The sequence below is a fragment of the Mesoplodon bidens genome (genome assembly GCF_964165515.1).
Source record: "Mesoplodon bidens genome assembly, chromosome: 12".
Taxonomy (NCBI): domain Eukaryota; kingdom Metazoa; phylum Chordata; class Mammalia; order Artiodactyla; family Ziphiidae; genus Mesoplodon; species Mesoplodon bidens.
Window position 1 is genome coordinate 50,317,828 of NC_138168.1, and position 24,823 is coordinate 50,342,650.

The window sequence follows — 24,823 nt, forward strand, 5'->3', positions numbered from 1 at the left end:
ATATGAAATCTTGCAGACTCGAGATTGAAAATGTGTGATTTACAAGCAAAAAAAAAAAACAGCTTTAAATCTTAGTGCCCTGCATTTCAAATTTCTGGCTGATTTATAAGTCTTTTAAATCCCATGCTATTAAACAATTCAAAACTTCTATGGCTATATATGTTTAGCTAATATTAACTGCTCAACCAGCCAGCCTGTGGCATTTTGCATGCTAGTCTTCATTTTTTCCATCTGTATTTTTCCTCATCCAGCTTTTTCAGAAATATTATTCCTATTTCTGTCACACTGCCACCTTTTAGTCTGTCTTGCAAGAATGTAACATCAGCAGCCAAATGAACCTAGGAAAGACAAAAAGAAAAAAATATAAACAGGTCTGAGTCATTCAGGTTTTAAAAAAAAACAACCTCTAATTTTTTCTGTCTTTATTTTCAGTTTGATTTACCCCATAAAGAGCTGACTTTCTTTTCAAAATGATTTTAAAAAGAGCTTTTTCTGTGGATGAAGGGCCCTTTACTGGGTGTCCTCCATTGATGATCTGGCTGTGGTCAGCTCTCTGTGTGAGTCTGCAAAGAGAGGGGTGGTCCAGGACAGGCTCAACTTGGTCGATTCTGGGGCAAGCCCAGGATGTGGGCCCCTTTTTGCTCACAATGCAGATCTAAACTAAGGCTCCATCTCAGGAAGAACACAAATTCCCAACTCAAAGATAGCCTTGACTCAGTGTGCCTTGCCAAGCAGAACTTCCAAGGATAAATGGCTTCTTAAAATGATTTTTCTCCAATTGACTTGCTATAAATCACTCTGTCATTAGCTCAATAACATAATCACTTGTCCTAACAACATTTAGCAATTACTTATGGCTTTGAGAGCTGTGAAAAAACACCAACTAAATAAATTATAAGTATAAAATTAAAAATCGAAATTATAGACATGAATATTTGATACCCAGGCCTTCTTTTCCACAATAAAGCATTTCTCATTTCCCAGACACTGAAGCAAACCCTAGGGCCTGCTTCTCTATTCATTAAAATATACTCACATAAGAGCAGCATATTGCTGACCTACCCTCAATAGAGTACCTGTTCAGCTATTTTAAGTCATTGGGATAAATAAGATATAAGCAAAAGTACCTAGTAAAAAATATCTAGTAGTTAAATTGTGACAAAGACAAAAAAGGTCTTATGGGGAAAAAATGAGAGTGAATTTAGCTTCCATATTTCAAAGTGCACTGTACATATGAACTACCATATGACCCAGCAATCCCACTACTGGGCATACACCCTGAGAAAACCATAATTCAAAAAGAGACATGTACCACAATGTTCATTGCAGCTCTATTTACAATAGCCAGGTCATGGAAGCAATCTAAGTGTCCATCGAAAGACGAATGGATAAAGAAGATGTGACACATATATAAAATGGAATATTACTCAGCCATAAAAAGAAACTAAATTCGAGTTATTTGTAGTGAGGTGGTAGACCTAGAGTCTGTCATACAGAGTGAAGTAAGTCAGAAAGAGAAAAACAAATACAGTATGCTAACATATATATATGGAATCTAAAAAAAAAAAAAAGGTTCCAAAGAACCTAGGGGCAGGAGAGGAACAAAGACGCAGAGGTAGAGAATGGACTTGAGGACATGGGGAGGGGGGAGGGTAAGCTGGGACAAAGTGAGAGAGTGGCATGGACATATATACACTACCAAACGTAAAATAGATAGCTAGTGGGAAGCAGCCACATAGCACAGAGAGATCAGCTCCATGCTTTGTGACCACCTAGAGGGGTGGGATAAGGAGAGTGGGAGGGAGATGCAACAGGGAGGGGATATGAGGATATATGTATATGTATAGCTGATTATACAGCAGCAACTAACACAACAATGTAAAGCAATTATACTCCAATAAAAGTGTTAAAAAATACCTAGTAAAAGCAAATAATAAGTGAAAAAGCCTGGGTCTAGTAGGCAGTTAATTAATATTTATTGAGTCTTACCTAACTCCCCTCTCTCACTAAGAATTCCCTGGCCAACCAGCCTGCATTTGTTAAACTGTAGACTTTGGTGTATCAAATTATCTGCTCCTGTAGAGTGCAAAAACCATGCTTTTGTGATGCTCACCATCCAACAGAAGGATGTACAGTGCACTTTGGAATATGGAAGCTAAATTCACTCTAATTTTCTCCCCATAAGATCTTTTTTGTCTTTGTCATAATTTAACTGAAAATCAGTTAAAATAACAAAAAGACTACATTGAAATTATTTGGATATTTGGGACCACATGAAGTCTGATACATATTTGTCATTCAGCACATATAATCAGCTGTTACCCATGAAAGCTAGAGACTTCTTTGTTCTATTTTGGACCTGATTTTTTTCCCCAATCTACATGTGAATCACACTGAACTAATTCAAATTCCTTGTCCCTTGAACAAAATATTATTTTTGTGCCTTTGGGCAAGGTCCTCCTTTTACCTGGAATATTATTTTCCTCTTACCCCAAGACTGTCACCTAACTGCTTTTTATCTTTCAGATGTCAGTTCAGAGTTTCCCTAGGAAAGTTTCCCTGCCCACCTCCCACCCCACTCCTCCCCACCCCACCCCAGGTCCTCCCATGGCCCTAAGTCATTTGACTTCTCTACTGGACAGAAGATTCTTGAAGGGCAATAACTGTGTTTTGTTCATCTGTGTATGCTCCGTGCCTCTTAACAGATGCTGATCACTGTCTTAGTTAAATCAATGAATAATTCAGGTGTGGAAGCCAGCCTCCAAAATGGCCCACAATGGGGCTTCCCTGGTGGCACAGTGGTTGAGAGTCCGCCTGCCGATGCAGGGGACACGGGTTCATGCCCCGGTCCGGGAAGATCCCACATGCCGCAGAGCGGCTGGGCCCGTGAGCCATGGCCGCTGAGCCTGCGCGTCCGGAGCCTGTGCTCCGCAACGGGAGAGGCCACAACAGTGAGAGGCCCGCGTACCGCAAAAAAAAAAAAAAAGGCTCACAATGACCCCGCCTCCTATCATTCAAGTAGTCCCCTCCAACGTTGTCCCAGAGTTGACAGCACCTGTTGTGATTAGATCTACAAAGAGACCTATGTGACAAAGAATTTCATGAAGCCTCTAACCGACTGCGAGAAAGGCACTGAAGCCATGTGAGTGAGCTTGGAAGTAGATTCCCAGCCTTAGTCAAGCCTTCAGAGACTGCAGCCCTGACCAACCGCTTGATTGCATGTGCATTAAGCTGTGAAAGGCTTTGAATCACAGCCACCTAGCAAAGCTGCTACCAGATTTCTGATCCTCAGAAACTGTGTGAGATAATAAATATTTGTTGTTTTAAGAGGCTACATTTGGGGGTAGTTACACAGCACTAGGTAATGAATATACCTGGCAAAGTAGAGTCTGTGCCTTACCATTTCCAGGGCCCCTCTGATAATCCCACAGAGTAAACTGCAGTAGCACAGAGAAGATCGCCCAGCAGTGAGCTCTTCCACAAACTGCACCAGAGGATTCTTGTCTAGAATCAGGGAAAATTCATTTCTGCTTGAATTGTTACAGGTCACACTTGGTGTAATTCCCAAGTACATCTTGAAAGCAACCTAGTAAACAGGAAAAAATTTACAAAACTTGGTCTAGAACAAAGAACTGTTAGTAAGGCACCCAAATACCTTTTTCCAGGCACAATGGTTAAGCTCGTGGAGTTTGTAGTCAGAAAGCCTGGGTTCACACTCAGCTTTGAAATTTACTGACCCTCTGACTTGTGCAAGTCTTCAACCCTTTTATTTTCATAGAGTATCCTAAAGGACAAGTTTTCTGTGGAAACAATATGGTTTATGAAACTTAGAGTTAAGGCATCATTTTTGAAAAAATCTTTTTCAAAAGTGAATATCCTTTAGGAGGGTAAGAAATTAAAATATTACTAATCATCAGCATACTAGCATAATGTTTGTCACATGAGCCTAGTAAAGGATAAGATCCTGAATTAGAAGGGACCCAAGACACACCTGCCACAACAGGAAGGCGACAGAGCAGAGGGCAGAGGGTGCCATGGGAAGATTAAACCCAAGGGTGTGTTTTGGGAAGTGGAGGGAGCCGTAACACCAAGGATGACTAGTCTCTGAGAAGGAACAAGGGTTAGTGGTGGGAGGCACATAAGTGAGTCATAAAGCAGCTTCTCAAAAAGGTCTGCTGTTTTAAAGAGCTGAAAGAATTCTACAATGTAGAGATAGAGGAAGCCTTGGAGACTATTTCTGGCATACCTCCAGTTTCTCAGATGAGTAAACTGGGACTCAGAGAAGTAAAATGACATGGCTAAGGTTACATTATAACTTAGTTCCATGGCTTCTAGTCCAAGGGACTTCCTTGTCACAAAATATACAGGTCTGGAATCTGAAGTTCATTAATGGAAATTTGTCAGCTTGACTTTGTTGTTGTTGTCTTTCAAATGCCTTAATTACTTTAATTTTAAAATTAAAAGCAGTGTAGGACAGATATGGAGACAATTTCCTTAAGTTATTTATAATTAGAAGTACTAAAAGTTTCACCATTCATTCATTCATTCATTCAATAGTACTCATTGAGCACTGTCTGTCTAGCACAGTGCCTGGCACACTGTGGAGTGGAGTGTGGAGTTCGATAACTATTTGAAAAACGAATTATTGAGTAAACATCCATTCTGTGTTTGACATCATATTGATGCCCAGAATACAAAATGTAATAAGATGTAGTTCCTGTTTTATAAGAGCTCACAGTTAAAGAGGAGCTATAGATATTTTAAAAATAACTGCAATACTATGATAAGCTCTGCAAGTACAATGTTATATATTTGGTAGCAACCCTTGAAATATTCACAGAATAAGAAGCTTCTACCCTGTTTATGAATATTGAGTGAAAGTTTGCCAGGTGGACAAGGTCAGGTGTGTGTTTGTTGGGGGAGGGGGCGGATATTCCAGATAGAAGGAACATGTCAAGGGCATGAAATACCATGATGAGGTTCAGGGGAAGTTGGCATCTATCAATTTGTGGGTAACAGGGAGCCCCAAAGGTGTGAGTAAGCTAGGGAGGAACTGGTTTTCTGTTTTCGAGGGATCTCCTTTATGTCAGCATAGAGGATGGATTTAGGGTTGAGAATGGGGGTGGGCATGAGCTCAAAGGCAGAGATACCAATCAAGAGGTTACTATGAAAGTCTAGGAAAGAAATGATTAGGACCCTTCTCACTTTGTCTTTCATTCAAAACTCAAACTCTCCCTGAACTTTTCCGTATAAATTTCAAATAGCCCAACTCCTAACATTTGGTTTAAGTCACTAGTCAGTTAAAGAGGATGTAAAATGAATCTTCCAGATCTTAAGTCAAAGTGCAAAAGTCTTAAGCAACAGGAGAAAAATACCATCATGAAACTCTAGGCTAGGAGGCTTGATTCAATGGCTCCCAATCAATTGGCTGAAACCCTATTTCTGCTAATGTTGATTCCTCTGGTTGGAAAATTCCTAGACTATTATTATCTGTAGAGTCGCAATTTCTTTCTGATTCTCAATCCAAGCCACATGGAAATAACATAAAAATGGAGGCTGTTCACTTTGAATTTACTCTAATTCTCAGTGTTTTGGCTCTAGTTTCATGGCCTAATATCCACCAGTAGGAGGCATTATCTGAACACTGTTGGGAAATATTCATTCCTAGGGAATGACATTGTTTCCTTATCTGGCTGAATTCAGTCTGAGAAGGAGGACTGTTGCTTCTAACGGAGAAAGAGCTCCACCCTCGGCCACTGCCACAGCTGCTCTGCCAATAAATAAGAGCGAAGCGTTTTCCCTTTGTGTATCTCCAACATGGATGCTTTTCAGGGGATTTAAAAATTCATCCTCAACCAGAAAACTGTTATTGGCTACAGCTTTTTGGCTCTGCTGACTGTGGGAGGTGAGCGTCTCTTTTCACTCGTAGCTTTTAAGTGTCCCTGCAGCACTGAAAATGTTGTGTACGGATTGGTTTTCCTTTTTGCTCCTGCCTGGGTGTTACTGATCCTGGGATTCTTTCTGAACAGCAGGTCATGGAGACCCTTCACAGGCTGCTGTGTGAATCCCAGGAAAATCTTCCCCAGGGGCCACAGCTGCCGCTGCTTCTATGTCCCCGGTCAGATCACTCTGAGTTCATTGGTGGCTCCAGTGATGTGGCTTTCTGTGGCTTTGCTCAATGGGACATTTTATGAATGTGCCATGAGTGGGACCAAAAGTTCAAGACTCCTGGGGCTGATTTGCAAGGGCAAGCCCAAAGAGTGCTGGGACGAACTTCACAAAGTACCTCGCGGCAAAATCAGCATGATCCCTACGGACAACGAAGAACTGAAACTGTCCCTGCAAGCCCAGCCTCAGGTAAGAAAAGACAAACATGACTTTTTTCTTTTTTTCCCCAGAGTGAGCTTGAAGTGTTCCCTCTGTACTCTGTTGAGCCAGGGCTGAGTCTGAATCCTCCTAAAACATTTTGAAACTAAATGGAAATTGGAACACGGGGCAGCATTAAGACAATCGGGGGAAAAGCTTTTTAGTGGTTGCTTGGCTAGTAAAATTGCTGATTGGTTTGTCTTTTCCATTTCTGAAAAGAAATCTCCTCTGAGTTATACATACGTAAATACTTATGTACTTTAAGACAACCTCTCTGGGTTGATTTTGTAAATAATGCATGACACTAACTCATAATAGAGTGCTAATGGCAGAGTAATTAGAAGTTACTGCCTTCTATTAATTATTTTCAAACTGGTTTCTCAGAAAAACACACACATCGATTAAAATATTGCTGAACGAAATGAGATAACACTTTTCAAAGCCACACATAATATAATTAGTGTAGAGATTCCCTTGCATGATTTCTGGCCACTGCTATCTCTATGTATAAATATTGTCAAGATGGAGAAGGACTTCCTGTATAAAGTGGGTGTTGGCAGTCTCTAAATAGCCTTCAGTGAAACGGGACCATATTCTCCAGGGAGGTTTCGTCCTGTGCTCTGTGCTCTACAGCTAAAAAAAGTTCTTACATTATTTTAGAAGCTCAAGATTTGGGGCACTGTTTTATTTAACAGCAGGAAATTGTAGCTTTACCTAATTGACACAAGGAAGTAGCTTGTCATCCTTCCAGGTACGTGAGCACAAATCCAGATGTGAGCCTGGCCCTGGCCTCAGGAAAAGACTGAATTCCTACTTGTGTGGAGAAGGAATGATGTTCCCCAAATCAAAACAAGCAATAAGAGTAGATAAATAGATCCACAGTTTGTCAGGAATGCTATTTGTTTAAGAATAAATGTGCTGGAAATAGTGTAATTTTACTTTCTTTCAGCCTAGACTCGCCTTTTCAACAACACATCAAGGCAAAATCTTTTTCTAAAATCATGCTTTCCAAAACTGGTTGGCAATACAGTCGTACTCTCTTCATAAGCTGCTAAGCCTAAAAATGCTCCCCAAACAAAATCTTTTGTTTCATGCATAAAGCGCATCTCAGATAAAAACATGCCAGGCTCCCAAACGTCTTCCTTCTTTGGTTGAAGGAAGGTATTAATTACAAGTGTTATGAAAAAATGAGTGACGTATGATTTGTGTCCTCGGGCACCAGGCTCCATTCAGGTAGATCCAAACACTTGTCACTGTGTGAACTTTTCTTCTCTAAATGGAAACATAAGGAAATCATGCACATCCTCCCAATAGCTTAGCCTGGGCATGCTGACCTGTTTACTTTTCAGAGGAATGAGAAGGGCCTGGGGCTGATTCCTAGGAGAAGAGACATAAGAGATGTGGACAAAGGGAGCTGTGTCACGGCAGGTGCCGACTACAGTACTTCCCACAGGAAGGAGCGACAAAGAGTCCAGACCAACAGCTGGGTGTGCGGCTGGGGGCAAAAGGTGCCGCGTCTGTGGGTGGAGCAGAGAAATGGAATCCAGCTGGGTGGCTTGCTATTCCTCAGGAAGGTAGGGTAGAGCAGTGGCAAGATCTCTGTCTTGGAGTTTGCTCTCCGTGGGTTTGAATACTGATTCCACCACTTACCAGCTATGTGGCCCAGAGCTACTGGTTTGACCCCTCAGGGTCCCAGTTTCCTCAGAGTTTCCTCCTACCTTGGAGGGGTGCTGGAAGGTATAGTGGATGCTGGACGTAAATGGATTTAAAGCTGCTGGCATGGAGTAAGTGTTCTAAACTGACGAGAAATACGCCAGGGTTTCAGGGAGAAGACTCGTGTAGAATGGGACACTCTTGAGGGCTGGGGCGGGAGCATCCACCATGTCTAGGTAGACCCTGGGTACCATGAATTAGGGAAGAACAGAGGGCTCAGTGCTCAGTGCTCAGCACTCAGGTGAGAGCGAGTCAAAGGTAAGGTCATGCAATGGGGGGAGGGGGAGTCTGAAGCTGATCAAACAGATGATGACACAGCAGAATTGGTTCAGATACTGAGGTGAGATGGCCTACTGGCCTACAGGAGAAGCTGTGTGGAAAAAGAAAGGTAGAGGTTAAAGAAAAGAGGAAGATCTGAGGGAGCTAAGCACAAGTGACTAAAGTAAACGTGAGGACTTTCACACGATGGGAGCTGTGCTTCATTTGTGACTTGTGAGTGAGTGAGTGTGGTACTCTTAGCAGACTTCTGTACAGTGGGATCTGCAGTGTAGTTGGTGGAAATCCTCACTCAGTAAATCTATCCTACTGCCTTTCAAGGATGTGTGAAATTCTATCATTTGAAATTCATTTCCTTGGAATCTGAAGACACCGGTTCTCAAAATAACACATTAAAAGAATATGATGCCTAAAATTCAGAGCTTTTCACGTTTCCACTATGCACTGAAAGTAGACCCCTACGGTCAGGGCTGTATTATGACTTTTGTGGGCTCTAGGTACTTTTGCCTTCATGAAACCATTACTACGTTAAAAAATACACATGTACACATACACACAAGCACACATATACATATATATATATTTATGACTATTGATATAGACATATATTAATATTACATGTTAAAACTTTTTTTCAACCTTGAAGTTCATTTATTTCCTGTGACTTTATAAGAAAGTAAAAACACTTTTGTGGGCACTTACAGAATGCAAATTTTGCATTCTATTATGTAATATATCCACATTAGTTTAACTATACAGATATTTAATTCCCTTTAAATCTCTGAGTGGGATTGATATTTAAGGGAGAGGCACCATGTTCTATGCTGTGGCTCACATCTTATACCACAGAGAGTCCTTGCCTCCTAGTTGGAGAATCCTGGGGATGAACTCCTTATTACCATGGAACGTTATCCCAAATTGGGGAAAGGATCCTATAGGATAAGACCTGAAACAACATATCCTTGGGAACTTGGAGGTGCAGAGTCAGGTTGTGTGTGTGTGTGTGTGTGTGTGTGTAGGTGGGAGAGTGGGAGGTGGGGGCTGTGATGTTGCAATATTTGAAATATTGTTTGGGTTTTAAACATGGTATGTGATAAATGTTTCACAACTGGCTCTCAAAAAAAACCACCCTGATTTGAAGTGTTTGCCAATTTCTATGATGTAATTTCAAGTTACCAAGGTGATGTCACTGAAAGCAGAGTTAGGAAGAGATGCTAACTATGGGCTCTATGAGCTGGAACTTTCTAAGAACTTTTTATAGCTAGTATTTTTTTTTTTGCATTTACTTTGATTCTAGCCAGATCTTCTCCCGTGCAACTTTGGTGCATCTGAGTTCCACTGTAATAAAACCTAACCATGGGAAATTAAACTTAGCTCAGTGGCTCCAATTGAGAGATGGAGTCTCTTTCTCTTCTTGATTCTGACCTTAATGAACCAATAGAATGTAGCAGAAGTGAATCCAGATTGCCAAATTGTTGCAGCTTATGCCTTGGTCTCTGGCAATGCTCAGCCTGGTAAAAGCCAGCCACCATGTAAGAATTCCAATTACCCTGAGAGCGCCAAGCTCTGAAGAAAGCCAAGTTAGACAAATGGAGAGAAAGAGAGAGAGATTAAAAAGAGTTAGTTGGCTAACTCCAGCTTTTTGAGTCATTCTATTGATAGGTTAGGTAAAGTACCAGGCATCTGAGTGAAGAAGTCATTTTGGACATTTCAGCCTCAGCAGACAAGACATGGAGAAGAACCAGGGGACCCAACCGACAGCCAGAAAAAAGGTCCCAGGTCTATGGTCTGAGTGAAGTCATTCCAGCCATCAGACTTTCGAGCCATACCATCTGAGGCTGCAGACATTACAAAGGGGTCCCCACTATGTCCTGTCCAAATCCCTGATCCAGAAAATCATGAGCTTAAAAAAATATTTGTTGTTTTAAGCCATCAGATTTGGGGGCACTACGAAGTAAGATAGCCTGAACACTAATATGTGAAAATCAGAATTTATTAAAGGAGAGAAATTAGAGGCAAATTGAATTTATGCATAGATTTATACAAAAATTCTCCCTATGCATAGGTGTTTCCTTAATAATTTTTTCCTCTTGATTTCAGGAAGCAGTATATCCTCTATGGAATGATTTGATAGATGTTGAATAGGTACCTCTCCAAACTAGCTCCACCAAAGCCTGAAATTCATTTTTATTGATTTTTGGCTAAATTTGGTTTGAGAGGAACACACTGATGTGAGTTAATTCAGTTTAAAATAAATAACTGAGAGGAGAAACATACTATTATCATTAATACCTAGAAGAAAATGGCAGTAGAAGGTACAGGATAGGTTGGACTTGAGTAAGCTAGAAACAGATTGGTCTTCTAGTCTTGCTCCTCAAAATGTTGCCTTCAAACCACAGCATCAGTAAATGAGGGAGCTGTTAGAAATGCAGAATCAGACCCCATCCTAGACCTGTTGAATCAAGTCTGCTGTTAAACGAGATCTTAGGTGATTCCTATGCAACTTAAATTTTAGAAGTGCTGGAGTGGTGGTTCTCAAACTTTAACGCATGCCAAAATCATCTGGAGGGCTTGTTAAAATGTAGACTGCTGAGCCCAAGTGTCTGATTTGGTAGGTTTGGGATGAGAATTTGCATTTCTAACAAGTTTTCAGGTGCGGCTGCTGCTGGTCTAGGGATCACATCTTGAGAACAACTGCTCTAAAGCAGGGGTCCCCAACTACCGGTCCGTGGCTTGTTAGGAACCAGGCCGCATAGCAGGAGGTGAGCAGCGGGCAAGCGAGCAAATCTTCACCTGCCACTCCCCATCGCTCTCCATCACTCACATCACCGCCTGAAACATCCCCCTCAAACCCCAGTCTGTGGAAAAATTATCTTCCACAAAACCGGTCCCTGGTGCCGAAAAGGTTGGGGACCACTGCTCTAAAGCACAAAGCAGGCCACGCCAGGGAAGGAAGCCTAGAAGAAATGCAGAATCTTGGGCCCCACCCCAGACCTACTGAATTAGACTTTATGCTGTTATCAACCTGAGAACATGGGGTAACTTTCCATGTATTTTCTATTTATTCAAGGTGACCTTTCATCCCTTAACAATATTTTAAAGTTTTCCTCACATAAGTTTTGCAAGCTCTGTGCATTTGTAGGTAACTTCTTTGCTGCTAGTATAAAGGTTTCTTTTTCCCGTGATATTTTCTAAGTGATGGTTATCTGAGTACATGAAAAAGCTATTACTTTATGCATATTAGTTTTATACCACTGTACCTTACTGATTTTTAAATTATCTTATTCTTTGTAGAGCTTTTCAGAATTAGAAAATAAATATTTTGCAACCCCTAATGACATAATGGATCTGGACAACAAATAATGAATTCTGAACTACTAGGTGAAGGCGGGATGGGTGAGGAGCATGCAACTTGAAGCCACTCCTCTGTCTTAGCATCCCTAAAAATGGGACAACCACACATTATGTGACTCCTTATGTTATGCAGTGCAAGAGTAAGTACACAGTACAATTTGTGAAATATTGTTTCCTAAAATAACTAAATCTGACTCTAATCAAGATCTTACTCGTAGTTTATAGGAAATGTAGGCAAGAGAAAACAAGTTAATTAACACCATGAGGAAGCAACCAAGTAAATATAGAATATAGGACATGCTATTGGACGTATGACCCAGCTTTCTGTAGACCAATGGCATTAAAAAAAGGAGAATAAAAGACTTAAGAGACGTAATGACCAGAGACAACATGTGGGCCTCATTTGTATCCTGTTTCAAACAACCACTGACACAGGATATCTTTGAGATATTTAGGGAAATATGAATGGGTATTAAATGGGTATTAGATAATTTCAAGGAATTGTTCATTTTGATGTGTATGATAATAGCACATTGGTTTATGTTTTACCAGTTTGAGGTGCACATTGAAATATTTATATGTGAATTACCAGAATGTCTAGAGTTTTCGTTAAAATATTTCAGCACAAAAAAGGGGGAGCTGATAGTTGAAACAAGATGGGCAAAATACTGGTACTTACTGAAGCTGGATAGTAGGTACTTGGGACTTATTACATACTCTCTTTATATTTGTGTAGGTTTGAAATTTTTCATAATAATTGTATAATGAAATAAACTATGTGCTCACCTCAGTTCTTTTTGCTGAAGTTTTGTCAATCAACTCCTGCTTGCCTGGAGGTTACCCTCCAGTATTATTCTCAGAAAAAGTTCTCAGGAATCCTATTCCCTGAATTGTTACATATTCAAGTTATTGACCTATTCTATACTTGAAGGACAGTTTAGCTGGTTCACACTTTCTCTACTTGAGTATATTTTAAGTGTTACTCCACTGTCTTTTTTTTTTTTTTTTTGCGGTACGCGGGCCTCTCACTGTTGTGGCCTCCTCCGTTGCGGAACACAGGCTCCGGATGCACAGGCTCAGCGGCCATGGCTCACGGGCCCAGCCGCTCCGCAGCATGTGGGATCCTCCCGGACCGGGGCACGAACCCGTGTCCCCTGCATCGGCAGGCGGACTCCCAACCACTGCGCCACCAGGGAAGCCCACTCCACTGTCTTTTGTCACTGAATTCTGTTAAGGAAACATCTGATGCCATCCTAATTTATTACTAACATGATGTTTTTAACCTATATTCTCACAAAATTCTTTCTTCATCTTTAAAGTCCAAAAACAGTACCAAATATGCTTTCAGATAGGTCTTTTGGATCAATTTTCCCTGCTAAAAGTTATACTCTTTCGTTACGGAGAAATATTTTCTCTTGTTTCAAGAAAATGGAGTTTGTGAGTTTCCCATTATTCTCCTTGTTGCTCTATATGATTTTTAAGAAACCTTATGGTTTTAGATTCAGAATTAAGCCACTGCTATGTTCCTATTGGAATCTCATTAATTTAATAATAATTTTAAAAAGCTAAGTTATCTTGTGGCCTTGATTCTTGTTTAACCCATTCCTACCCTCTCCTTCTCCTTTGCCCATTCATGCAACCAGAATAAAGTCAATACTTGCAGCCCCTCACCTATGAGATGAATAGCAAGGAGCAGTGGATCTGTACATGTACCTTTTATATGGCAGCTGCAAGGATGAAGACTTTTCTCATTTGTGTGGTTGCTGCCTTGATTGTTGTCATGTATTCAACCAATCCCATCATTGCCCAAAGTTCCCAGGGGAACCTATATTGCCCTGAGGAGCTAACACAAGGAAGGATCTGGCTCCAGTTCTAATCATTTATAGCAGTGGCTTCTGGCTAAACCTAAATGAAGCCCCAAATGTGTACTGGGACATAATGAGACTTTAGGAGAGGTAGAAGCGCAAGCTGAGCTACTGAGGCTGGACTTGAGCATGGAGCGTAACCCCAGAAGGACGCCTGGGATCACTTGTAGGCAAGGCAAGTGTCAGTGGCTTTGTACTTATACCTATTGGAGTAGGGTTTTGGTGAAGAGCATTAGTTTAGTTTAATCCCTTTTGGAGATTGGAAGATTCTTTTTTTTTTAACTTAAAAAAATTATATTTATTTATTTATTTTTGGCTGCATTGGGTCTTCGTTGCTGCGTGCGGGCCGTCTCTAGTTGCAGTGAGCAGGGGGCTACCCTTCATTGCGGTGCGTGGGCTTCTCATTGTGGTTGCTTCTCTTGTTGTGAGTCTAGGCACATGGGCTTCAGTAGTTGTGGCTCACGGGCTCAGTAGTTGTGGCTCGCGGGGTCTAGAGCACAGGCTCAGTAGTTGTGGCTCATGGGCTTAGTTGCTCCACGACATGTGGGATCTTCCTGGACCAGGGCTCAAACCCGTGTCCCCTGCATTGGCAGGTGGATTCTTAACCACTGCGCCACCAGGGAGCTCAGAAGATTCTTATTACAAACATAAAATGTCATATTTGAGTCTGGAAGAAAACTGCTTTTAGGTTGCTTCAAATAATATTTTCAAAGTTCAGTAGTTTGTTAAAATTGGGTTATGCAGAAAGAATACTTGCCCAGCTGTAAGAGAGATCATATTCTAAATTTTGCTATTCCACCGAAAAGGAAAGGCAGAATTAAAATTTATTAACAAACTATTATGTGCTGGATACTTTACGTAAGATTTATATTTAAAATTTCACAAGGTTAAATTTCAAAAAGGTTACGTTTAAGCCGCAGGTAAAAGATAGAGCTTAAATTTGGACCTGAATTAGTCTGATTCCTAACCTCCATCACATAAATGCTGCCTCATGTTGGTATATTCTCAAGTGTTTATTTAATCTTTTGAAGCAAGTTTTTTCACTTGTAATATTAGAGTGTTGGATTAATACATCAGAATTTCTTTCAACTCTGTTGTCCTAAATCTTAAGGCCAGTAGCACATGAATTCCCAGTCAGTTGGCTTCTTGATGTACTCCTGGGAATTGATACCTATCTCCAAGTTTCTTGGCCTCTGTCTGGGTCCCTGGCCTCTTTCCCTTTCAGCACAGCTTTTCCACCTTGGGTTTCTAGATATTTGAGACAGTTATGCTCTAACTATGCTTCTAGTTCTCTATATTGATGAGGTCAACTTCCCATTTTATTTCCTTAGGTAAAAATGACAATTGATAAAGAAGGAATTTTCAGCAAGGGAAAGTTCATAAAAGATTTAGAATAGTCCCCAAACTTTAACTTTTATACCTTTTAGAGCACATCTTTCTGTCTGTCTGTGTGAACAGCTCTCTCTTCACACTTTCAAATTTCCTGACCCTACAGCTACACCAATGCCAGAGAAAAATCTTTAAACGTTTTAAATTGTAATGAAAAGTGAGATTAAATTGGGAAAAATGAATTAATCAACTCACCTAATCACATTCTCTATATCATTTCAAGGAATAGGATAAAGTAAGTAAAATTATCAACTCAGGTGAATATTGAATAATTTTGCTTTAGAAAATACCTCAGAGGGCCTCCCTGGTGGTGCAGCGGTTGGGAGTCTGCCTGCCGATGCAGGGGACGCGGGTTCGTGCCCCGGTCCGCGAGGATCCTACATGCCGCGGAGCGGCTGGGCCCGTGAGCCATGGTTGCTGCGCCTGCGCGTCCGGAGCCTGTGCTCCGCAACGGGAGACGCCACAGCAGTGAGAGGCCTGCGTACAGCAAAAAAAAAGAAAATACCTCAGAATATATGCATCCTTCGGCAGAATACATAACCTATAAAATGATTACTAGTTGCATTGTAACAACGTTTTATTCTTAGATTTTAACATAAAAGGATGTGCTTCTGCAATAATAATAATTGCTGATGATATCCACAGATCAAGATGATTCTCCCAGGAGTTTTGTTGGTATTTGTGCCATGAGAGGAAACACGAGGGATAGTGCTTTTAAAACGCTTGCTTCCTTAAACAGTTGGCTAACTATGAGTGAGTTTCACTGACCCTATATAGGAAGTAAAGTGGTTAAAGAAATATGCAGACAAATATAGAGTTACAGACTAGTGTTTGATCAATATCCATCTTCTTTGGAGTGAAGGTCCTGGGAGATAAAACTTCTCTCCCTACCTCCTCTGCGAGAGATAAGCTAGTTATCCCAACCACTGGTGGGCTTTGTTTTAATCGAGACTATCCTTGATTACATCTCTCTGATGTTTTCCACTTTTTTTCCAATGACATTTTATTTTATTTGAAACACTTAAAGGAGACAAAATGAGTGGTAACTCTGGAAGAATTTGGACTGAGGGACGGGAGGGGTAGCAGTCACCACAAGCCACCTTGCCTCTGCAGTGATCACCCTAGAGCACCAAGGAACGCAGTTTGCAAACCCCTGCTCTAGGGCACTGGATGCCCATTAAGATCACCTGGGGAGCATTAAAAAAGTTCTGATGCCTGAGTCTTATTCCCAGAGAGTGTGATTTAATTGGTCAAAATTAGGGCCTGGGCATCAGGATTTGGGGGGGAAAGTTCCAGGAGATTCTATGGGGGAGTCAGGATTGATAACCATTACCCTGGAGCCTCACGGAGAGGTCAGGGCAAGTCAGGACAAAATCTTAGTTCTGACCCAAACTAAGAGTCACACCAAGCAGGGCTGACCAAGAGCGTGGCTGGCCTTCCATGTGTCTCTGAGTGTGGCTGGCCTTCCCCATGTGTTTCTGAATCTTTAGGCTCAGATGAAGGTTGCTTGAGCCTTGGGGGTTTTGTTTCCTCAACTGTGTTCATCTCTCAGTAAGGAATTTCATTGTAAATAGTTACATTAATGAAACGTTCCCCATGTGATTGCTAGTTTCAATCCACACATATAGGTTTGTTTCATAAGTCCGTCTCTCATGAGTTTCTTCCAAATAAGTTAAGCAATAGGAATAAAAACAAGAGTCTCCAGTGGAAACTTAGGACAGCCTAGATTTTCATGGGCTGAGATATCTGGAAGATTGAAAACTTCCTTCTGGAACATCTTTGGTAATAGTGCTAAGGAGACAAGATGCCTAGAGAAAGCCAGTTTGCTTGTTAAGACTGGATCATAAACAGGAGTGGAAGATGGACGTTCATAAGTAAGGGGAGATAACTTGCAGAATTTACTGAGAATTGAGCCTTAAGAGATACTTTTCTGTGACTAAAAGAAAAATAATATTACACAAACGTAGTCACAATAAAAGTTTAAGCGTAATTTTCCTGCAGATGCCTTGCCTTCATATTGGGAATCTGCCTTAAGTAATTGATGTAGTCTTCTGGGTTCGACCTAATCAGTCTGCAGAATCCACAGATCTTGTGGTTATGCACACAAGCTTGTCCACAGATGAAAACTTCCTACGCTTTTCTTCTTTCTCCCCTCCCAGGGGTACAAAGGGGAACAGAGCAAGTGCGTGGGTGTTTATATAAGGCAGTTCTTGTCCGCCATATTTCTGGACCAAATGGTAAGAATTTTCAAAATATTTTGTGTGTTCCTTTTGCTGTTAATATTCACCATTCTTAAATACTGAGAATTTTATGACTATAAAGGGTTTTTCTTTCCTTTTAATTTTTTCCACTCCCATCTTCCTTGCTCAAAAATGTTACTAAGAAGGAAAATGGCCTGACATTCAGCTAACTGTGAGGCCATCCTTCTCTGGAAGGCTGTGTGGTGCCGTGCTGTGACTTCTATGGAATTCAATCCCTGTTTACCAAGGGCTCTCACTTATTTTAATATCATATGTTGGAAAAAGTAAAGTAATTCAATAGACCTCTACCACTAAATTGTGAGTTAGCCTTTGAAAAATAGTAAGTAATAGCAAAGAAAGATGTTCTATTTAGGCTTAATCTGATTAGCTTCCATTGCTTGGTGGAGGGATGAAAGGAAGCAGTAATCCTAGGAAGGGGGTTGGGAATTAGGCACACAAGGTGCCTTAACCCTGGGACCCACCTCTGCCTGTGCTGTGCTAAGAACTGCCCTCTGACCTGGTCTCCAGTCCACCCTGTTCGCTGTGAATCTGACCCTCCAGGGCTGCCCAGACTCTTCTGATGAGTGACCGAGTCTGTCACTTGGCTTCTTCCCACCCTTCAGCTCCCTGCGTGAGTCACAGGTAAGGAATGTCTGGCTCCTGAATGCAACATAGACTCTGAGGACCTCCGTTTCCCACTTCAATCTTTTGGGTGGGGTTAGGGGCCCATACCATCATGGCTAAGTACTCAATCTTCTATTTACAAATGATTCTAGTATAAAACAGTGGCAAGATACCTAAATATTTTAGGATTGGGGAATCTCTGTGACAGAGTCACAATGCTTGGCTGTCTGACGGAGGTGAAATTAGTGGCAGCCACCCTGCCCCTTCTACTCCTCCCCACCCTGCACTGTTGGGATTCCTGGCAGGTTATCTTTGAGTTGCCTGACGTGGATAGATTTGAGCTGAGTGGAAGTTGGCCTCCAGTAGTATGTGTGTGGGGAGCACATGTTCCAGAAGAAGGAAGGCTGAGCCAGGACGTGTTATCATCTGGTGAGGCTGACCACTAGGCAGAGGCAATGACACGCTCCCAGCCCTGATGCGGTAAAAGCAAAATACATCACGGCAAAATACAGTCCTCCGCATCAGTGAGAGATTTCCACAAAGGACAAGCATTGCCTAGCAATAAAAATGTTCCAAGTCTCCCTCTATTTTATGCCATTCAGCCTGCATTTCTTCGTCTATCCCTTTAAGTAAGTTGTGTGTAAAAGGAAGGGGTATGTGTCTGTCTATGTGTGTCTACGTGATGGGTGGGAGGGTGGTGTGGGAATGGAGGCAACTTTAAAATTGAGATTTAAATTTTCATCCTGGTAAAAAAACAAAACAAAACAAAACGTTCAAAGCACAGAAAAAAGCCTCTCTGTTTCGTGCACAGAATTATGATGTCAACATAATCCTGCGTGTTGTGCCTGGTCCTGGGTGCATTCCATTTAGGCTTATACTCAGAATTGTGAAATATGGTAATTTTCAGGGAAAGTACTTCTTTTAATAATGTACATTGTTTAGAAAATGAAAGGAGCCAAATATCGGGGGTGGGGGGGAAAGGAGAGCAAGTAAAATACAGAAACATAAGGAACAAAACTGTTTGTTTTGTTTTTAAGAGAAAAAAAATATCCTAAGATATGCTGATGTCTCTGACTCGAATGGCCTGGTTCAAGTTCACTTCACCTGGGCAGTTTTTCTATTCACATAAAAAAATCAGGTCATCGCTGGTAACATTCCCTGAAAAAACACAGACTGCCAAGAGAAAGGACTGCAAGGGATTTAGAAAAAGAGAAACAAAAGCAAAAGCCCCATAGGATTAGAGGACCAGAACTTTTATGATTGGCTCCTTTATAAGAAATTCAAAAGAAAAACCTAATACTATCTACTGTAGTACAAAATCATTTTTCTTAGGAGAACTTGGTTGTCTCCCTTCCACCAAAGCCTCCCTCTGAGTTTACTGTTCTAAGAAATGTCTGCCCCACTCTTGCTAATGGTCTAAAATATTTACTTTCAACTAACAATGTAGTTTCACTTGGACTGCCTCATGGGGGAAGTTTTTTTTTTTTTTTGGCGAAAGGTTTGCTTACTTGATTATTATCTCCAAAATGCATAACAATGACAATTCCCTACTTCAATACCTTATAGTTAGCATGCTAAATGGAGCCTGCTACACTATTCTATGCAGGACTTCTAGCTTCTGGAACAAAGGAAAACAAACAACAGCATCAGTAAGATGAATAAAGTGAGCAGAGCATTCATAGGTAAAGTAAGACTCATAAATTATTGCTACTAATTTCCTAGACAGGAAGAACAAGTTCTTTGCCAATTATTTTTCCCCATTTGGGGAAAACTCAGGATGTTTTTCATAACCAAATGCCCTTCCTGAGGGGTTCCCTATGATGGCCATGCATTGTGTCTCATTACCCTATTGTTTTGGCCATAGATAATGGACAAGGCTGGGCATTTGAGAACCCGGACTGTCAGTCCATAGTTTGGCTATAGGCCTGGAAGTGGCTTAGCATGAAAACTCTACCCAGCAGAGGGCTAGTGATTGGCTGCACAGGCTAGAGATTCTTCTTGGGACTTTGAATGTGAGACACACAGAGAGAGTCACAGTTTGGATGACTGGGCAGAAGACAAAAAATGCCTGGGGAAAAAGAGAGTAAGCAGAAACCAAGAGGCAGCAGAATCACTGAGATGGAGAGAAGATATAGAAGAATAGAATGATATTAATATGTAGCTGCAAGAGCATAATAACCAGAGAGTAGTTGAGTCTCCAAAATGGCAGAAGACTGAAGTAGGGAACCATAAATGCCCGCTATTGAGACGACAAGACAGACTGAATTTCTGTTCTTCCGTGAGGCTTAGCTGTCGTGTCCCAGAATATCCTCACAGTAAACCCCTATGACCTGACAACCCAAATGCCAGCAACATAAAGAAGCCTACCTAACACAATTTGGCTCCATGATGAGTTTTAGGATACTTTTCAAATATTTTCCACAATAAACGGGAATGATTTATTTAAATGATCATTTTTGTCTCTAGCATCTCCTGATAATAAAACTGACCATAAGTATGTTTGGAAAGCATGAGATATATTTTTGTGTGACTAAAGAGATGTTTTTTAGATCTTAGACCAGAGAAAGGTACAATTGTATTTTTTATTTGCCCTTATAATAAACTGAAAGAGATATGAGTCCATTAAGTAAGTTAAGTGAAATATAATATCTAGTGATTTGATTACCTCTTTAATGTTTGCATTTTGTAATCACAATTGACATCAATGTAACAAGAATGAATCTTGCCCCAAAACTTTCTACATTCATATAAATCATGGAAAAAATAAACATTTCTATAAAATTATCAAGATGAGTTTACTGTCTATTATTTAATGACAGTCAGTTATTTTTCTGTCCAGGATCCTATTGTAATTCAAATCTTGTTATTGCTGTTTTGTTATTGTGAGCAACCAGACATTTTTGGAGCATTGAATTTTCACCGTAGTAAATATTGCTTGAAATAAGGGGGCTTTTGCCCTCGGTAGTGAGTGAGAGTTAGGGTAAGGGGGAAGGGATAGGCAAGTCTTTAAGTTGGAGATGAGTGTTGCCCACTGCCCTCTTCTGGACAGAATAGGAGGAGCAACAGTGTGTAGATGTGTAAAAAGAAAAAATCTTCAAATATTTTGTAAATTCACTTCTATATTTAATGAATGTCTACAATGTGCTGGTTTGCCATGGCATGGTGGGCCAAACCCCAAGAATGTCTGAAATTTCCCTTCCTTTGGAAAAGCTTACAGACGTGATGGGGAAATGAAATTTCCCCGAAATGAACTATAACTTCACTTGATAATCTAAGAAAGTATCAAGTCAAATTTTATGTCTATTAACATAACTCGAGAAAACTTCATATTATTTTCATTCTTTGTAAAACATTTTTGTCCTAGCTGGATGGAGAATAGGAATATATACAAAAGAAGCTGGCCAGCAGCAAGTTCTTAGAAGATCAACAGGCACAAAATACAGTAAAACTGTGTGTCACATACTGATTAAAATATTAAACTAAAAGGCAGATTTATACTGCTCTATTTTCATAATGAAGATGCTCTCAGTAAAGTTGATCATGAATTTCCTTACCTTTCCAAGGTTTCAACTTATACTATTCAAAGGAAAAGATCTCATTTTTGCTTTCCAGAATTTCTAACAAGCACAATATACGGAGTTCCAATTTTTCAACCTAAGGATCAGAATTTCAAGTTTTATAAGTCTGTTTCTATTTTTTATATAGTTTATATCATATTTTTCTCTATTTAAAAATTTCATCTTACTGTGACAACACCAATGATGTGATGTTTTTACTGAAAAATCATAAATTCCCTCTATACCCCTCAGAACAACCATCATAATGACATTGACCTGAGAGTAAAAAGCTTTCCCAGCTTTGATGAACAGAGTTTGCACCAGGCCAAGTATTTGTAAACACTATCAGTAACTAGAAGGCCCGGATGCCCTAAGGGAGGCTTTGGAAGCTATAATCAACACACTCATCTATTTATGATCTAGTTCTGTGTCCAGAGTTTAGCTAGGGAAAGCAATACCTGAAAATCAGGAGAACTACAGCTGGAAGAGGTCTCACCTGACAGATACGGAAAACGAGGTTTGGACAGGCTAAGTGACTTGCTCAGGGTCACACAGTGGGAATGTGGCTGAGCAGGATATGTACTCATATTTAACCTCCATTACATTGGACTTGGTTAGACTACCGCTCTGACTCTGATGAGGATCAGAGCTCTTCATGTTTAACTCATAACGGCAACATCATAATATTTCTTGTCAAACCTATCCTTTACGATTATCTTGATTTAAATGATCAAGTTTATCTCTGATTAGCTTCTCCTAATAATAAAACTTTTATCATAAATGTGTTTGGAAACCATGAAATATATTTTTGTGTAACTAAGGAGCTTTCTTTTAGACCTTAGACCAGAGAGAAGAACAACTTTATTTTCGGCTTGCTCTTATAATAAACACAGGGATTTATGCCTGTTAAGTTAAACCGTCTGATATTTCATTACTACAACTAAAATCAACTATGGTAACTCTACTGCAAATTCCACATTTTCATTTTTCTCAGAATGATGATCATCGTAAGAGAAAATCTTCAAAGCTATATTTTATATTTTATTTTTTTATTGAAGTATAGTTGATTTACAATGTTGTGTTAGTTTCCAGTGTACAGCAAAGTGATTCAGTTGTATATATATATATATATATATATATATATATATATATATATATATATATATATATATATAGCTAAACTCTGGACACAGAACTAGATCATATATATATATATATATATATATATATATTCTATTCAAAGGTATATTTTAAGGAAACAATTAATTTTTGGAAAAAGTACTAGAATAAAGTCAGAAGAATTAAATTCTAAGCTGGCTTTTTTTCTCTGAAAACTATAAATTTTTAAAATTGAAGTATAGTTGACTTACAATACTGTATTTGTTTTAGGTGTATAACACAGTGATTTGATTTTTTATAGATTACACACCATACAAAGTTATTAAAAATATTGTCTATATTCCTTGTGCTGTACATTACACCCCTGTTACTTGTTTATTTTATAGCTGGTAGTTTGTGCCTCTTAATCACTTTCAACTATTTCACCCCTCCTCCCATCTCTGCTCTGGCAGCCATTAGTTTGTTCTCTGTATCTGTGAGTCTGTTTCTGTTTTGTTATGTCTGTTCACTTGTTTTGCTTTTTAGATTCCACGTATAAGTAAAGTCATACAGTATTTGTCTTTCTCTGTCTGACTTATCTCACTTAGCATAATACCCTCTAGGTCCATCCATGTTATTGCAAATGGCAAGATTTTGTTCTTTTTTTAAATGGCTGAGTAGTATTCCATTATATATATATATATATATATATATATAATGGAATATATATATATTCCATTATATATGTATTCCACATCTTCTTTATCCATTCATCTATTAAGGGGCACTTAAATTGCTTCCATATCTTGACTATTGTAAACAATGCTGCAATGAACATAGGGGTGCATATATCTTTTCTTTAATTAGTGTTTTTGTTTTCTTCAAGTAAATACCCAGGAGTGGAATTGCTGGATCCTATGATAGTTCTACTTTTAATTTTTTTTTTAGGAATCTCCATACTGTTTTCCATAGTAGCTGTACCAATTTACACAAAAAGTTAAACTGGCTTTTCTTACTATGTTTTCGTGGTGACATCATCTAAGTCTTAATTACAGCATCAGTAAAATGAGGCTAATGACAGATGTAAAATGAGGCTAATGGCAGATATCCTTTTTACTTCACAAGGCTCTTGTAATGGAAAAACAGATAATAGGTGGGAATTACTTTGAGCTTTTCTGAAGAAACGCTCTGTATTATTCATGTTTTAAAATATCAGGACTTCCCTGGTGGCGCGGTAGTTAAGAATCTGCCTGCCAGTGCAGGGGACACGGGTTCGAGCCCTGGTCCAGGAAGATCCCACATGCCGCGGAGCAACTAAGCCCGTGAGCCACAACTACTGAGCCCGCCTGCCACAGCTACTGAAGCCCGCTCGCCTAGAGCCTGTGCTCCGCAACAAGAGAAGCCACCGCAATGAGAAGCCCACGCATCACAATGAAGAGTAGCCCCCGCTCGCCACAACTAGAGAAAGCCCGTGCACAGCAACGAAGACCCAATGCAGCCAAAAATTAAAAATATAAATAAATAAATATTTATAAAAAAATAAAATATCATGTGTTGCTGTATATCATATGTTACAATGCTGCTGACAATTTTCATAAATAATGTCTTATTTAAATTTTGTAGTCGTATTTTGAGTCAATAACCACAAAAAGTACACTTGTGTATGATAAAATCACATTTAAAATGGATATATTTTAATGTTGCAGGAAGTTGACATTAGAAGTAACCTATCTCCTTTTTATTTAAAATGTAAGGCTGACTGCCCTCCTGCACTGTTGGTGGGAATGTAAACTGGTGGAGCCACTAGTGGTGGAGAATAGTATGGAGGTTCCTTAACAAACTAAAAATTGAGCTACCATATGATCCTGCAATCCCACTCCTGGTCATATATCTGGAGAAAAACATGGTCCGAAAGGATAGATGCACCCCACTGTTTACTGCAGCAAGACAATAGCCAAGACATGGAAGCAACCTAAATGTCTATAGACAGAGGAATGGACAAAGAAGATGTGGTATATATATATATATATATATATATATATATATATATATATATATATATATATATATATAATGGAATATTACTCAGCCATTAAAAAGAATGAAATAATGCCATTTGCAGCAACATGGATGAACCTAGAGATTAGCATACTGAGTGAAATAAGTCAGACAGAGAAAGAGAAGTATCGTATGATATAGCTTATATGTGGAATCTAAAAAAGGAAGTGTTTTAATGACCTGGAATGTGGTATATTGTGGTGAATGTTGCGTGTAATTTTGAGAAAAATGTATATTCTGTTATTGAATAAAATATTCTGTACATGTCAAAAATGATTTGGTC

The 24,823-nt window shown here is 39.7% G+C and overlaps 2 protein-coding genes across 2 annotated transcripts; one reads left to right on the forward strand and one right to left on the reverse strand.

The window, feature by feature from the left end:
• Positions 1-218: 218 nt before the first annotated feature.
• TRAPPC3L (trafficking protein particle complex subunit 3L) lies at positions 219-5,662 on the reverse strand (the record flags this gene model as incomplete). The annotated part of the gene is made up of 3 exons (XM_081251091.1): positions 219-338; positions 3,401-3,586; positions 5,576-5,662. The coding sequence occupies 3 exons, from the start codon at positions 5,660-5,662 to the stop codon at positions 219-221; spliced, it is 393 nt and encodes a 130-aa protein (XP_081107217.1).
• On the forward strand, positions 5,622-17,840 carry CALHM5 (calcium homeostasis modulator family member 5). Its single transcript, XM_081250802.1, is given in 4 exon segments — positions 5,622-5,838; positions 5,842-6,357; positions 17,123-17,200; positions 17,732-17,840. Coding segments are annotated over 4 exon segments (675 nt in total). The 5' UTR covers positions 5,622-5,817; the 3' UTR covers positions 17,792-17,840.
• Positions 17,841-24,823: the final 6,983 nt, after the last annotated feature.